A 14,295-nucleotide genomic window follows, 5' to 3' on the forward strand; every position below is an offset into this window, starting at 1 on the left:
ACCAGACGCTATAACCAATATACTTTCTATGTTAAGTTGTGATGCTACTTACACCCCAAAGTACTTAATGAATCTGTTGGAATCATATTAGAGCCCATTTAGAAAAAAAATTATTTCGGAAATAAAACGTACAGAAACAATTTTTAATTCCACTGCCTTCTGAACAAAAGCTGTCTATAATAAAACAAAACTGAGACAGTTATCAAGACCAAAAAGATGAAATAAAATTTTTGAATAAATTTTCTACACTTGAACCACTGTGTTGATTTTGAATGACGGACAATAGAAACATGATTGTGTAATATAAAAACACATATATATCAGATTAACGGAGTGCCAGAAAACAAACACTCCATCGACAGAAGTTCTTTGATCCATTCAGGATCATTTATTTCGCATTTCTTTCCAAATAGTGATGAACAAGAAGATTTTCGTTTCTTGTAGGTTTGCAATGGACTAAACGTAATACAACATGCTGGCCACCTGCAAAAATCTCAATACATAAATAAATAAAAGCAAAAAATTTCCAGAGCAATATAAAAAATACGAGTTACCTTGAACCATCTTCAGAGAAAAATGTCAAACCATCCAAACATAAGGCTAAGTCTTGACCAGTAATCAAGCAAACAGGGCAAGTTGGTAGCATGAGATATGCAGGCAGGGATTTAGCTTGGTAGATAACATTTCTGCTCTGTAAGCTAAGTTTTGACTTATTGCTTTCCAACCATTTAACAAGCTGAACAACTGGAACCATGGAATCTAATGGAACACCATTTTCACACCAGAGCTGAAATTGAAAATTTAAAATATTTTAAAAGTTACAAAAAGTTACATAAAACCAATTAGTTAAATAAAATAATTTAATTATTTATTTATTACCTTGATTACTTTGAGCATTTGACTAACGATAAGCAATAATTCAACCTCTTTAATTTTCTCTTCCAGAAGCTTGGTGTTCGGATCTGTATTCTCATTCTGTCTATAAGGACTAGGTGTTTGACATGAATTGATATACGAGTACTTTATCTGTAGAAGATGCCACCTGAACAAAATGTTGTAGCAATGTAATATAACAATTATTTTAAGAATACCTATTTTATCGAAAATGGAATTGAAGCATACTCCTACTCAAATAACTATTATCAAATAACATTTACATTTTTACATGACTACAAATGTAAACATATTGATAAATTACATGTTTTGCCTTTTCTTTATATCTATAGGCTATCCTGTCTTTTCGTTTAAATTATTTCTAAATCTTTCCTACCATAATCAAAGAGACAAATAAAAGTTGTTATTTTTAATATTTCTATCATTATTATAATATTATTATAATGTTATTTTGTTGATAACTGACTCAACGTTTTTATTCACTTGGTTTTACACTTTTTTAATTATTGCAAGATCCAAGACAAAATTACAAAAACGTATTAATAATTAATGGTTACCTGAGTTGTAATTTAACAGTTTCATCTTGATAGTTATTTGGTGCAATGGTTAAAAATTCTTCAAGAACTGTTTCCAGATTTTGATTTACAAAATAATGTTGTCTTATTATTTCAATGACATCAAGGAAATGATAACACACGTTTAAGCTGTTTTGTTCAAACGCGGCAGATTGCAACGTCACGGCTGCCTGAGATAAATATAACTATCACTATTTTGACCAATTATTACATAAATAGTACACGCATATTACAAAACATGTAACACATAACACATTACAAAGTGCAGTTGCTTTAACAAAATAAATGTTTCATTAAAAATAAATTGTTTATTCTTGCGTGGCAGAGTATTAATATTCGTTATAACAATATATGTTTTATTAATTCACCCCGCGCTAGCTTTCAAGTTACCATATATGTAAATTTGTCTGCAAACATTATTACTTTTTAAAGCTACACGCAGACGCGCTTTTCACGATACCAGACAATGGCTGAACTATGTTTTAAAAGTAATGTTTTCATACACAGCATATAAATAATAGTTGTTAGTACACATACTGGGAATTGTCCATTTAAGAAGATGCATATTACCTAATAAAAAAATAAAAAAAATCAATTTGCTTATTATCTGCCACTTACATTGTATGGTGTGCTGTTTTGTTTAAAAGACAGGAATGCAACATTGTTGACTTGTATGCTTGAAATGATGATTGGTTTAGATGTAACAACAGCAATGAATGCAGCGTTTGGTGAAACAGCAATACCATGCATCATGGAAGGGGAAATACTTTTGTATGCACCGATGTCTAAATATTATATCGAAAATAAAGTACATAACATACAAAAAACCAGGGGAAAAGTTCAACATCATTAGGATATTAATTATATAATACACTGTTTGTTTAAAAAAACAGTTATTTTTTTGTAGTCTACAACCAATACTTTAGATCTATCAAAATAATTAGGCCAATAAATAATACAACTTTCTTACCAGATGAAGTGCCTAAGATTTCCTTATTTAACTTAATATTGTCTTCATCCAAAACCACATCTAACTTGACCATAGTACCATCACCACTGCATGTATACCAGCCGTGGGTTGTGCCATGTTTTACAACAGACATGCCTGTTACTGGCATGATGTGTGCATCCTGTTTGGAATAAATGTAAAAATAACTGTGTTTTTTTGTTACAAATGTAAACTGCAGTATGCTACATCACTGATCATTCACTTATTAGTGTTTGTGTTCCCATGGCAGGACATCTTAACAGGTTATAACTAAATTAGGATTTCCCTTTTGAACATTATACATTTGGTTTACATATAAACTGCATTAGCTGCAGTTTCATTTGCAATACAAGAAACAATATAAGAAATATTTAGCAGTTAGCACAAAGTTTACGGGCTCGCAGCTTTGCTACCATATGTGTCCTTAAAGACATTTACTGACAATTGCTCCAACCCATTGGGCCCCTTATAGGGCAAAATAGTCGGCCATTCATTACAAAAATAACAACAACAAAAAATCCACCAAGAATTTATTATTCACAGAGTTACATATGTTGCAACTCATAAGCAGGCACAAGGTGTTTAAAACAACCCATGTTATAACAACTATCCTTGGCCATTGGCGCATAAGCACAAAAAAATTGCAAAAATTGATAACTAAATACTTACAAGGTTGGTTACTTGAGCACAAACTTCTAAATTAGCATTGAGTTTTATGGCAATGAGAACCTGGGATTTGGCAGCAAGTAACATTGAACACCCAACCTCAATGTCTATAAACTGGAAGTGCCTTGAAAAAAAAAAACTAAATAATTTACATGAAATATTCCAATGATGACCATATAGAGGCAATTATTGGTAATTAGTACTGTATTTCTTTGCCATTAAAAAAACTTTAAAAATTGGTTAATTTTTAAAGCAAAATTTTTTAAATTGCATTAAGATAGAAGGTTTACCCTTAATGCTGATAAATTTGTCCAATATTTAACCTGGTCTTTATTCAAAGTTTAAAGTAAAATTACCTAGCTATTAGATTGTCTTTTTCGCCCCAAATTTCCCGTTCCAACTTCAAAGTTATACTGTCGTCCTTAATTTTAAATCGACATACAGATATTTGGCCTTGCAATGAAGAAATACATAATGAGCAGCTGTCACTCGTTTTGGTTCTATTTCTCTCTAAAAAATGTAATATTATATTGGTAAAATATAATAACGCCAAAAATTTAATATATAGCCTAAAAAATTTGATGGTAAATATATAGATATAATTGAAAAATTACCTGTATAACGGCACCACTTTATTTCTGCAATATCACGATAGCTACACTGGAAGACATATACAATGTTCAAGTTTGGTTTTTCAAAATCAGGCACAACACATCTCCATATAACAACAAAGCCAGCTCTGGTTGATGTTGCAAAATAAACTTCTTTGGTTTCATCATTAGCATCAAACCTGGTGTACACATCAGACCAGTCCATGCAAGCAATTGAAGCAGCATATTTATGCTCTATCAGTTTTTCCAACTTTGTTAAAGTAGAATCCATTTTAAAGCCAGGAAAATACCGCTTGTTTTCATTTAAATAGGCATGAAGCTGTTCCGATGGACAAATTATTTCTTTCCATTCTGTTTCAGCACCAGTGGAAACTTTGTATAGAATCGCACACCTGGATATGTAACATTCAATGAATGGTGGTGACAGGTGGGATAAACCATTAATCTCAATTGTACATAGATAGATGATATTTTGATAAGCTTGGTTATATTTAATCTTTAACAATAACATAAAAAAATCTATATAAACCTAATAAAGTAAGATTACTGCCTATATAGTGGGGTGGGGTAAGATGGGTCAGGGTTGTTTCTGTCCCATCTATGTAGTAAACAAAGAATATTTACACAGTTATTTATCATATGTATGTATCCTCTGTAAAAGAACATTGTTAATTGTAACAAAATTAGAAAATATGGGATACAGTTTCTGGTATTCCATCGTACCCCACAATATTATCTATCAAATGTTAACACTTATATATAAGATATAACAATTTAAATAGATCTGGAACAAACATAACCTGTTATCAAGCGTGAGGGTGGCAAGGAAGCAATGATTGGTGAACTTTGTGGACATTCTTGGGGAAAATCTAACCATGTCGTATTCATTGTACGTGCTATCTGTTGCTTGGCTTAGCAAAGGGTCAAGTTGAATCTGAAAAAAAAATTGGTAACTCTTGAAATTTTCTTTAATAGTACCAGCTAAAAAATTAGAGCCAGAATGAACTAAGAAGAAATAAACAAGAAGATAATACATTCCTTTATTGTGCCATGTAAACTTAATCTATATCTATGCAGATCCCAGCATATGCATGGATTCAACAAAATTTACACCAGTGAATTTTTCCACTCAAGTTTACATTTAGTTTTTTGTTGGTTAAAAAGAGTATGACTTAAATATATAAAATACAATAATAGTTCAAAACAATAAACACTGTTATCTGTTACAGTTGTATTTCTACTATAAAATGGAGCTCCTATGATAAAGTACGCCAAATGGCCTGGAATTTTATTCAGATTTGGATTTTTTGTAGTATGATTTGATTTCGTCCAGAAGCGGCCTCTAAAGCTATGATAATTCTTCTACTGTTACCGTACCTTATATATTGAGTAATCAGGATATGCAGCAACATTAGAAGATTGGTTGCACAGCGATTCAAATTCACTTAAATAACTTTCAATCCCAACATCATGTTTCACCACGTTCGCCTTTCTTGAAATATTTTCAACCGAAAAACTTGTCTCCAATTTCTGACTTTCAGAATACAAACCCATCGAGTAAATAACAACACTCCTTCCAGTTGCCACGGCAACAGCGTAACAATCGGACCAGTCTACTGCATGGTGACTGACAACTCGGTTTTCCAGCTTGGATTCCCCAAATGTTGCTGACCATGAGTCGGGTGTTACTTCCATGTTTAGAATAATTATCGTACAAACTTAAACATGATTTTAACTCATACTATCCTGATGTTTAACAGCATAATGTGCAGCATGATCTAAATAGAAAATGTGTGCAACAATTAATATAAAGTGAAGTGAAATTATAACTTTTCAGTTTTAAAAGATTTTTCTTGTATTCTTGCCACCATTCGCCTGGCGTAAAAATCTTTATAATCTTCAGGTAGTTCGTCCAGAACTTTTAAAGCTCTGTTCAAAATGTCCATGCTACGTGCTGCTGGTATGAGATCCTTGTTTCCATATGGATCTTTTTTATCGTACATTTCAGATTGCAGATTTTTCCAGAATACATTAACTGCCACCCCAAACTCAAGAGCTACAACATTATGAAACCACAAAGCAGGAATAAATAAAACATCCCCTGCTTCTAAAACGCATTCAAAACGAACGGCTTGTACAAATTTAGGAAATTTTTTTAGGTCAGGGTTATCAATATCTGTCACCAAAGACTTATCACCTTGGAGATACAAATGCAGCGCATCTGAAGGTGCAAATAACACAACTCTCTTACGGCCATTTACTTGTATGAGTAAGTTGTCCATAACATCGTAGTGAGTCCAAAGTTGCATTCCAGCAGATGCTATTCGAAACACACTGGAGAAGAATGACTGAGGTGGGAAAAACTCTGGTATTCTAATATCGTCTTTAATTTGTGGGAATTGTTCGGTAATATTTGATGCATCTTTTCTCACATTTTCGCCAAGTGAACGAAAATAATAATATTCATTTTTAGTTAAAAAATATTCTGTGTGATTTCTTTCAGCTGCTCTTTTTACAACTTCACTGAAAGGTAGTTTACGGTAGAGATAGTTTTTATTGATAAAATCCATCTGGGGTGTTTCACTCACATGTATAACACACTCTACTTCACCCCCAACATTGGATAAATACTCAGCTGTCCACTTGGTTGAACATTCTCCAATATCTAATCCTTTTAACACACATGGTCTTCTTTTACTTTGGACTTCTTCAACAAAATTAGACTCGTCTACATTGTATGCAACATTAACTTGTACCGATTTTTGCATTATTCCTTTAAAACATATACCAAGTCACTGTACAAGGAGAAAATGAAATAAATTAAAACACACCAGCCAAACCACAGAATTTAAGATCTAAGACAAATATTTGACAATTTTCATTAACAATGTTGTGTCTAATTCTACCATAAGAATGTAAACATAGACTGGTTTGTGTTATTAGTTTATAAATATCAAGGTGTGTCCCAAAAACCTAAACAGAATGCAATAAAAATTACAATGAAAAATAAATGGCGGACTGTGACCAATGCAAACACACAAATGTTTTCAAAAAAGACAAAGCATAAGAACAGGAATATTGATTTACAACTAACCTCAAAAAACAAAAATTCGCACAATTTTAGTTTGCATGCAATAAAATGGGAAGTTTAATTTAATTCAAGAAGTAAAATGTTTGTTTAAACAAATATCTTGCAAACTGTTGTAAGAGTGCTGTAGTTAACCAAAGAGACACTGAGGCAAACCAAATCTACATTTTTATTTAACACATGAAAAATGAGAGATAATAAAATGTTTCAATTCTTCGATTCACTCTTTATCTTGTAATCCTTTATTGCGGCTTTGATGGCATCCTCTGCTAACATGGAGCAGTGTAACTTGACAGGTGGTAGAGACAGTTCCTTTGCAATCTGTGTGTTTTTGATCGTCGCAGCCTCAGAGACCGACTTTCCTTTTATCCACTCGGTGGCCAGTGAGCTCGAAGCGATTGCAGATCCACATCCGAAGGTTTTGAACTTTGCGTCGACAATTTTTCCGGCATCATCCACCTCGATTTGAAGCCTCATAACATCACCACATGCTGGTGCTCCAACCAACCCAGTCCCAACAGAACTTGACTTTTTATCAAGTGTCCCAACATTTCTTGGGTTTTCATAATGGTCAATCACTTTTTCATGGTAAGCTCTGAAAGCTGTTACATTTGTGGTGGGTGAAGCAAACTTGGAAGCAATGCTTCTTTGAACAATATGACGCAGGGAATACATGACTTGTTATGTTACAATACAAACACTCAATTGTTATATAATAACTTTGCTTTTGAGAAAACTAATCTGCAGAAAGTTTTGTTTTTAACGCTTTTGTTTAATTTTATTACCAACTATGTATTTTCCACAATACACAATTTGGCAAAGCTTTTAACGTTCTAATATAAACTAACAGCTGTCGCCCCATCGTTCTTGCGCCTAGTAATGGTGGCCTAATTTGCAAGAGTGCATGAAACACATTTAATTACGACATATTATTACGCTTAGTCATGTCAATACGATTACCACGTGACGACATGTTTGTTTGTGACGAATCAAAAATCTAAACCCTTGATCTCCATCTAGCGATAACTGTTTTAATAATTTTAACGAATAAAGAATAAATGTAATTCGTTTACCACCTCAAGACAATTTTTAAAAAAAAAACTTGATTATCTCTTCCACAACAGTAGAAAATAACGTATCATTTAAACGATGAAAAGGGAATCAACGACAATTGATAAAACACGCAAGAGAAAAAAGGTGTGGGAAAGTGCATCAGTTAAGAACTATTGAAACGAAAAAGAAATTATTAAGATTTCGAAAATAGAATGCTATATAAAAACGCGGTCCGTATATAACACATAAACAAGTGACACAAAAAAGCGTAAATATGGAATAAAATTACAGTTAACTCAGCGAGGCTGCTTGTGGTCTTGGCGCCCGCAAAGCACAATCGATAGGAATTTTTATTGGCCTATGAAGAACGATGTTTGAATTAGCTTTTGTCACCGCTTCGAAATAAACAACGTAGGTAACCTCGCATACCAACCCCATATACCCCGATGCAGCGCAAGGACGAATGGCAAATGTTTGGTACCCCCGGTCTGAAACAAGTTTTAGTTAAAATTTCGGTTACTAATATTGTTGGTTAATCGTATACTAACTTGGACGGTAAATCTCAAGTGCTTCACCAGTGTTTGCGTCTCTCCCGGTTTGTACGGGTACAGAAGAAGAAAATCTCTCTGAACATGGATTGTAGGTGACTGATGTGCTGGATCTTTTTTGTCGGATTTTTACATCAGCTGATGTTTTTATCCTGCTTATTACCCCCTTCTCGATTTGAGTCTGCCGAACGATGTTGCTTAAGTCTAGTAAAAATAAAATAAATGGTTGACATTACGAAAACACATTAAGTAGCACATCAACAACCCTGCTAAGTTTGCTATTAAGATACATATATATGTTGCGCGTATGGTATTGTAACTTACCATGACTGGAAGTTACTGCAACATCGGCTGATTCCACTCTCTTCCAGTAGTTGAAATCATGGCGCATGTATTTGTCCGACAGTGAACGCAAAAGAATTTGATTGGTCCGCAAAAGGCGGCAGGACTTAATTGATCTATATGGTTTAATCTTGCAAACAGACTTCGGGATTGTTTGGTAATACTGTAGATACAAGAGTTTTTTAACATTTAGAAGCTTTTAGTCGATAATGCCAGTCTCTATAATAGGTGAATGCAAATAGTTTTTCTTCGCATGGCGGGGCAAAGTCAGACGTAAAACTTATATTTCGTATAGTTTTGTTCGGTATGGCTGACAACTTGGACAACTCATACGCCTACAATGTGGAGCCATCAAGCCTTAAAACTGTAAACATATTTAGCACATTTCATACTTAATCAAACATAATGTAGTCCTAACCACTCACCGTTCTATCTGCTTGCCGGGAAAGCACCAACGCATACTGGTTTAAAGACATTGCGCACAAAATCGTGGGAAGGTAGCCAAACCACATAATAAAATTTGAGCACTGAAAGACAACGTATTACCAAGTTACCGCTATACTCAATATTTTGCAATACGGTTAAGTAAATATGCAAAATAGATAAGCATAGCAAATGATAGATTACTATACGCGAGTAATTATGCAAAATGTAAATACAGCTTATTTGTATACTTTAAAAAGGGGGCAGTAGTAGCTCTCAATGCAAAGGAGCAATTATGCAAGTATGCAAAATAAGTATACAAATATAAATCTAAGTAAAAATTGTTTTAATAGCAGTCAGCAAACAATCGTAGTGGAATTTGCATAAGTATACGCGTATAGCCTATATAGCTCGTCGCTGTGGCGACGATTTTATTCCTTATTTATTGTCAGATCAAAAAACTATTTCGTTTGTGTCTATACGAAATAGTAGAAACAAGAGAGCAACGCGCTAATGAATAAGCACCTAACACTGTAAAATGATTAATGAAGGAGATATGCAAAAACGCATTATACAATTCCGGAACTGTGTGTTGGATTGTAAATTTACTATAATAAGGTATCATGAGAACGCGCCCCCGCTTAAACGAAATTATATTTTGATTTCGTTGTGCAATCGTCGTGTACATTCATCTCACACTCTTACGCCTATATTTAGTACACGATTTATTCGCTGTTTCAAAGATACGCGGTAGTGGTATTCAGGTAATATAGCGGTTAGCGTCTAGGAAAAGTAACTGAAATGGCCCGGATTCGATGCTAGCTCATTGGCATTAATATTGTATGGTTATTAAGAGAGATTTATAAAGGTTAGTATTATACACCTTTATGTTTATACTTGCGCTGTAACCTAAACGAAGCCAAAAGATATCGATTAGTATCCCCCTCACAGTTTCAGTGTTAACAGGTTCCTAATATTAAAGAGATTTTTATACACCACGATTTGTGTAGCTGTTAATTGTTCACTCTTACTAAATAAACGTCTTTCTTACTAATAAACGTTTCTGTGACTTCCTGGCTCCCTCGCAAGTTGTAGGCTACTCATATATGATCGCAGTGCTGCTGTATCAGTTTATAAACTACTCTGCTCTACATTTGCATTTTTCGGAAATCTCCTCGTTGCGTATTTTTAAAGGGGACGATCTGTAAACCAGCTCAAAAACTCAAAAAAGTGACTTTAAACTACGAGTTGAATTTCATCCAACGTTCTGAAAATGTCGGCAAGAAATATTTTAAAACCAACCATATCTTTTGGGTTTTCGTTTATTTAAAGTATGTCGAAAAAACGTAAAAAAGAGAAAATTTCCTTGCAGCGTATTTTCCAGTTCACTTGTGGAAAAATGCATGTCGAATATAAATAAAGCAGCTAAATATTTAAATCATCTAAATGATCTAATTATAGTATTCGTTACACCACTGTCAGCTTAAATAAAGTTTCGTTGTAAAGTGTTAGTTGTAAATTTGCTAAAACGATTCTAAAATGATCACAGAAAGTATAGCTGATAACTACCAAAACACAAAACCGGTGGAATGATAGCTTTGACTTTCTGTAGAGTTAAAGAACTTAATACTGTTGCCTGTTTGCTATAGAGGGCGCCACGCCATAGAGCAAATGTTATGTTAAAAACTGGCAAATTCCTGTGGCCGAACCCCAGGCATCTAAGGTTGGTGCCAAAATTGGTACCATGCGAGTGCACAATCAACTTTTCTTTTGAATGTTGACTTTCGGCAATAGAATATTTGGTCATGCATGAAAAATGTTGTCAAAAACGCTGCCTCGTATCAGGGTAGGTGACAACTTGTGCTGCAGAAAGAAAGGTGAAGCATTTCTGAGCCCGTGGTTTATCATCTTATCGCTCGTAACGCACAACTGGTAGGGATTTTGACTGGTCTCACATGAACGGTGTCTGAATTAGGTTTGAACACCGCTGCAAGATAGATGACGTAATGAACCTCACAAACCATCCAGAAATACCGAGGTACGCTGCAGGAATGAGTAAAAAATGTTTGGTACAATCTCCGGTCTGTGAATAAGGGTTTGGTTAATAATGCTCGGTTAACAAGACCTGCTGTATATTTGTACATTTTCTCACCTGGATTCTGTAGAATCTCAAGTACTTCGCCAGTGTTGGCATCTCTTCCGTAAAACATGGTAGTACGGGCAGCAATTTCGTTCGAACATGGATTGTAAGTGACTGTGTTTCTTTTTTGTCGTCTTTTTGCTTCAATCGATCTTTTTTTCCTGCTGCTGTTCGTCCCAGTTTGCAAGATTGTGTTCAAGTCTAAAGAAAACAGAAACAGTTGACGTTACGAAAATACATCACTTAAACAACCCATGAACAGTCTTGGCTTCTTGGCACTTTATGGATTGTATTATCGGCTAATTGCAAGGTTTGCTGCTAAGTTTTATACAGTAAATATAACGATTGACATTTTAGTCAAACGGGAGAGGTGCACATAACGTTAAGTTGCATGTATTGCAACTTACCATGGCTGGAAGTTACTGCAATATCGGTTGATTCCACTCTCTTCCAGTAGTTGAAATCATAGCGCAAGTATTTATCCGACAGTGACCGCAATCGTCTTTTATTGGTTCGTAAAAGGTAGCAGGACCTAGTTGACCTGTATGGTTCAACGTCGCAGAGAGACTTCGGGGTTGGGTAATACTGTAAACACAAAATATTACAGTTTTAAAAACTACAAGACAAAAATGCTACTTGAGATTAAAAATGGCTGCTATTAAATGAATGCAACTTATAATTATCTTTCGTGGCGGGAAACGACAGTCGCAAAGTTGAATTTCATGTTTTTTGCGTATAGATTATAATTTGACCTTATAAGAAATAACCACTTGGTTGGGAGCCATTAACCTCAAGTCTTTTGCACAAGGACACAAACGCCCACAATATAATCTGTTTAATTAATTTTGTATTCATTATAAGAGTGTCCATTAATCGTTGTTTAAATTCTCAGGGTTTTTTTTTCAAAAGTTTAAAAGACTTGGCCAATTGCTGGCATAATTGCAGAATAAACCTTTAGATTCGAACTAATTACATTATAATTACAGCGCATGTTTAAAGAAGTTTTATGAGAAGGAAATTTAACGACCGATACCGCGTGGAATAATTTGGCGCCGAGCCAATATCGAGAAATTAATTTTGGTCACGAACTTTCAACGATTACTAGAAGTGGTGGTCAAATACTACCTAAGGTGTATAACTGTTATATATCTAGTTTTGTAGATTATGGCAGCTTCAATTGTTTTGAATTGTGTATTCCAGCTCTAATGGGATAATCGTATTAAGATTGAACCGATTTTCTGTAATAGAGTTTTAATTAAACTAGCCCACTTCGTATTTGACAAAAGCAAGGTGCTGTGATTTGATAAACAAAGATGAAATTTGCCATTCTTTAACAAAGCTTTAACCTCTCGCGAAAAATAATTAGCACACTTCGTACTTAATCAAACATAATGTAGTCTAAACCTAAACCACTCACCGTTCTATCTGCTTGCCGGGAAAGCACCGACGCATACTGGTTTAAAGACATTGCATACAAAATCGTGGGAAGGTAGCCAAACCAAATAATAAGAGTTGAGCACTGCAAAACAACGAGTTATCTGATTAAAAAGTAAATATAGATTATTTATTTTATAGTAGAATAATCATACAGTAGTGTGGGGTAAGATGGAACGCCATTTACTTTATTTTCTTGTCCTATTTGGTAGTAAACAAAGAAGATTCAACGAATTGTAAAACTGTGTCCTCACGACTCCCATGACCCGTTGTTAACTCGATCTGGTGCCGTGCAAAAGTGGTTAGCCCGCCTGCCCGTAACCCAGAGGTAATGGATTCAAGGTTCGTCGCTGCTACCATTGTAGGCGTATGTGTACTTGGGCAAGACTCTTAACGGCAATTGCTCCAACCCAGTGGTCACTAACAGGCTGTTTAAATTATCAGCAAAGTGTATGAACAAACGTGCTATAAGGACTGTCGTTTTCCGGCCACGCGAGGATAAAATAAGTTATATTTAATCAACAACATAAAAAAGTAACAAAAGTAACAACGGCAAATAGGGCTTTTCCTCCTAAATTTCTTATTGGCAAAAACACATTTAAATTTAATTCAAGCAATACTATTGTTTAAAACTTTAGCTTACCTTGCAAATACACTTCATTTTGCTGTACCTTACGGTAAGTGTGCTTGTATACGAAATAGGTGAAAATAAAATTTATTGACTGCTGATCGAGTCTTGCTTACTGAAGGCCAAACTAACTGTGAAGTGACACTGCTGCTGTATCAGTTTATAAAGTGCTTAGCTCTAAATTTGTATTTTCAGAAAGCTGTTCGTTTCATGTCCTTAAGGATGTTACAGACTAAATTACGCTGTTGAGCTTCGCCGTCAGCCAACGTATTGAAATAATTGTGGTGCGTCAATTGTCAGTAATGACGCAAATCGTTTTGGCCACACGCAATTAATCGAAATTACGGGGAGTGCTGTTTGGATTTCATAATCGCGTAATTTGTTAATTCTCATTATATAACTTATATTTTGTAATTGCTCGTCTTTATTAAATTTTTAAAACATTATTGTATCATTGTAACCGCTTTTGTTTTTATTAATTACAAACGTTACAAACATTAACTAACCTGTTATCGGACGTTTTATAATCATATAGATAAAAGAGAATGTACGATTCAGTCTCAATACGCTACCACAGACACAGTTTGGTGCATTACTTGCTGAGTTACTCGTTTTCGAGAACGTGTATAACCATACTAACCATAATGTAGTTGAATGCATAAATATAACCTATTTATTGGCAGCAACGATCGTTGTTTTAACACAGATGTTCTGTTTTTAACTTCTGTCCGCTTACGACTTACGAGATAACTTTGTAAGTGATTATTTTTTGAGATTTTTTTTTAAATTGTGGTTGATAATTTAGATAATCCAAAATGGGGCACTGGGTATTAGAGTCCTTTGGGCTTGAGGTATGCGATGAATTAGCACTATGCCAAGGCGCCAAACTTTGCACAAATCTTTGG

At 34.4% G+C, this 14,295-nt stretch overlaps 4 protein-coding genes across 4 annotated transcripts; all 4 read right to left on the reverse strand.

Annotated features, from left to right (window-relative positions):
* Positions 1-122: 122 nt before the first annotated feature.
* On the reverse strand, positions 123-5,544 carry LOC149733883 (general transcription factor 3C polypeptide 4-like). The gene is made up of 11 exons (XM_089881687.1): positions 5,112-5,544; positions 4,535-4,668; positions 3,738-4,126; positions 3,480-3,633; positions 3,127-3,247; positions 2,440-2,599; positions 2,088-2,254; positions 1,452-1,639; positions 880-1,042; positions 555-787; positions 123-483 (listed from the first exon to the last, which is right to left on the reverse strand). The coding sequence occupies exons 1-11, from the start codon at positions 5,427-5,429 to the stop codon at positions 321-323; spliced, it is 2,190 nt and encodes a 729-aa protein (XP_089737813.1). The 5' UTR covers positions 5,430-5,544; the 3' UTR covers positions 123-320.
* LOC149733884 (tRNA wybutosine-synthesizing protein 5-like) lies at positions 5,512-6,502 on the reverse strand. The gene has a single exon (XM_089881697.1). It carries the CDS (start codon positions 6,500-6,502, stop codon positions 5,558-5,560), a length of 945 nt encoding a protein of 314 aa, XP_089737823.1. The 3' UTR covers positions 5,512-5,557.
* A 1,286-nt stretch (positions 6,503-7,788) lies between these two features.
* Positions 7,789-9,414, reverse strand: LOC149733885 (uncharacterized). The gene is made up of 4 exons (XM_089881700.1): positions 9,191-9,414; positions 8,748-8,928; positions 8,424-8,627; positions 7,789-8,363 (listed from the first exon to the last, which is right to left on the reverse strand). The coding sequence occupies exons 1-4, from the start codon at positions 9,275-9,277 to the stop codon at positions 8,167-8,169; spliced, it is 669 nt and encodes a 222-aa protein (XP_089737826.1). The 5' UTR covers positions 9,278-9,414; the 3' UTR covers positions 7,789-8,166.
* Positions 9,415-10,954: 1,540 nt separating this feature from the next.
* Positions 10,955-13,558, reverse strand: LOC149733886 (uncharacterized). The gene is made up of 5 exons (XM_089882083.1): positions 13,406-13,558; positions 12,746-12,847; positions 11,736-11,913; positions 11,341-11,529; positions 10,955-11,271 (listed from the first exon to the last, which is right to left on the reverse strand). Exons 1-5 carry the CDS (start codon positions 13,421-13,423, stop codon positions 11,093-11,095), a joined length of 666 nt encoding a protein of 221 aa, XP_089738209.1. The 5' UTR covers positions 13,424-13,558; the 3' UTR covers positions 10,955-11,092.
* Between the last annotated feature and the right edge of the window lie 737 nt (positions 13,559-14,295).

Source organism: Ciona robusta, chromosome 7 (genome assembly GCF_009617815.1).
Source record: "Ciona robusta chromosome 7, ASM961781v2".
In the NCBI taxonomy this organism is placed as follows: Eukaryota; Metazoa; Chordata; class Ascidiacea; order Phlebobranchia; family Cionidae; genus Ciona; species Ciona robusta.

Excerpts from the sequence above, each read along its gene's own strand:
- LOC149733883 (XM_089881687.1), bottom strand. The coding sequence starts at position 5,429 with ATGGAAGTAACACCCGACTCATGGTCAGCAACATTTGGGGAATCCAAG. Across the intron at positions 2,255-2,439 it reads AATCTTAGGCACTTCATCTG|ACATCGGTGCATACAAAAGT; the intron begins GTAAGAAAGTTG and ends TATAATATTTAG. Across the intron at positions 1,640-2,087 it reads AAAACAGCACACCATACAAT|GCAGCCGTGACGTTGCAATC; the intron begins GTAAGTGGCAGA and ends TATTTATCTCAG.
- LOC149733884 (XM_089881697.1), bottom strand. The coding sequence starts at position 6,502 with ATGCAAAAATCGGTACAAGTTAATGTTGCATACAATGTAGACGAGTCT.
- LOC149733885 (XM_089881700.1), bottom strand. The coding sequence starts at position 9,277 with ATGTGGTTTGGCTACCTTCCCACGATTTTGTGCGCAATGTCTTTAAAC. Across the intron at positions 8,929-9,190 it reads CCCGGCAAGCAGATAGAACG|TATTACCAAACAATCCCGAA; the intron begins GTGAGTGGTTAG and ends TTGTATCTACAG. Across the intron at positions 8,628-8,747 it reads TGCAGTAACTTCCAGTCATG|ACTTAAGCAACATCGTTCGG; the intron begins GTAAGTTACAAT and ends TATTTTTACTAG.
- LOC149733886 (XM_089882083.1), bottom strand. Across the intron at positions 11,530-11,735 it reads TGCAGTAACTTCCAGCCATG|ACTTGAACACAATCTTGCAA; the intron begins GTAAGTTGCAAT and ends TGTTTTCTTTAG. Across the intron at positions 11,272-11,340 it reads TGAGATTCTACAGAATCCAG|ACCGGAGATTGTACCAAACA; the intron begins GTGAGAAAATGT and ends CCTTATTCACAG.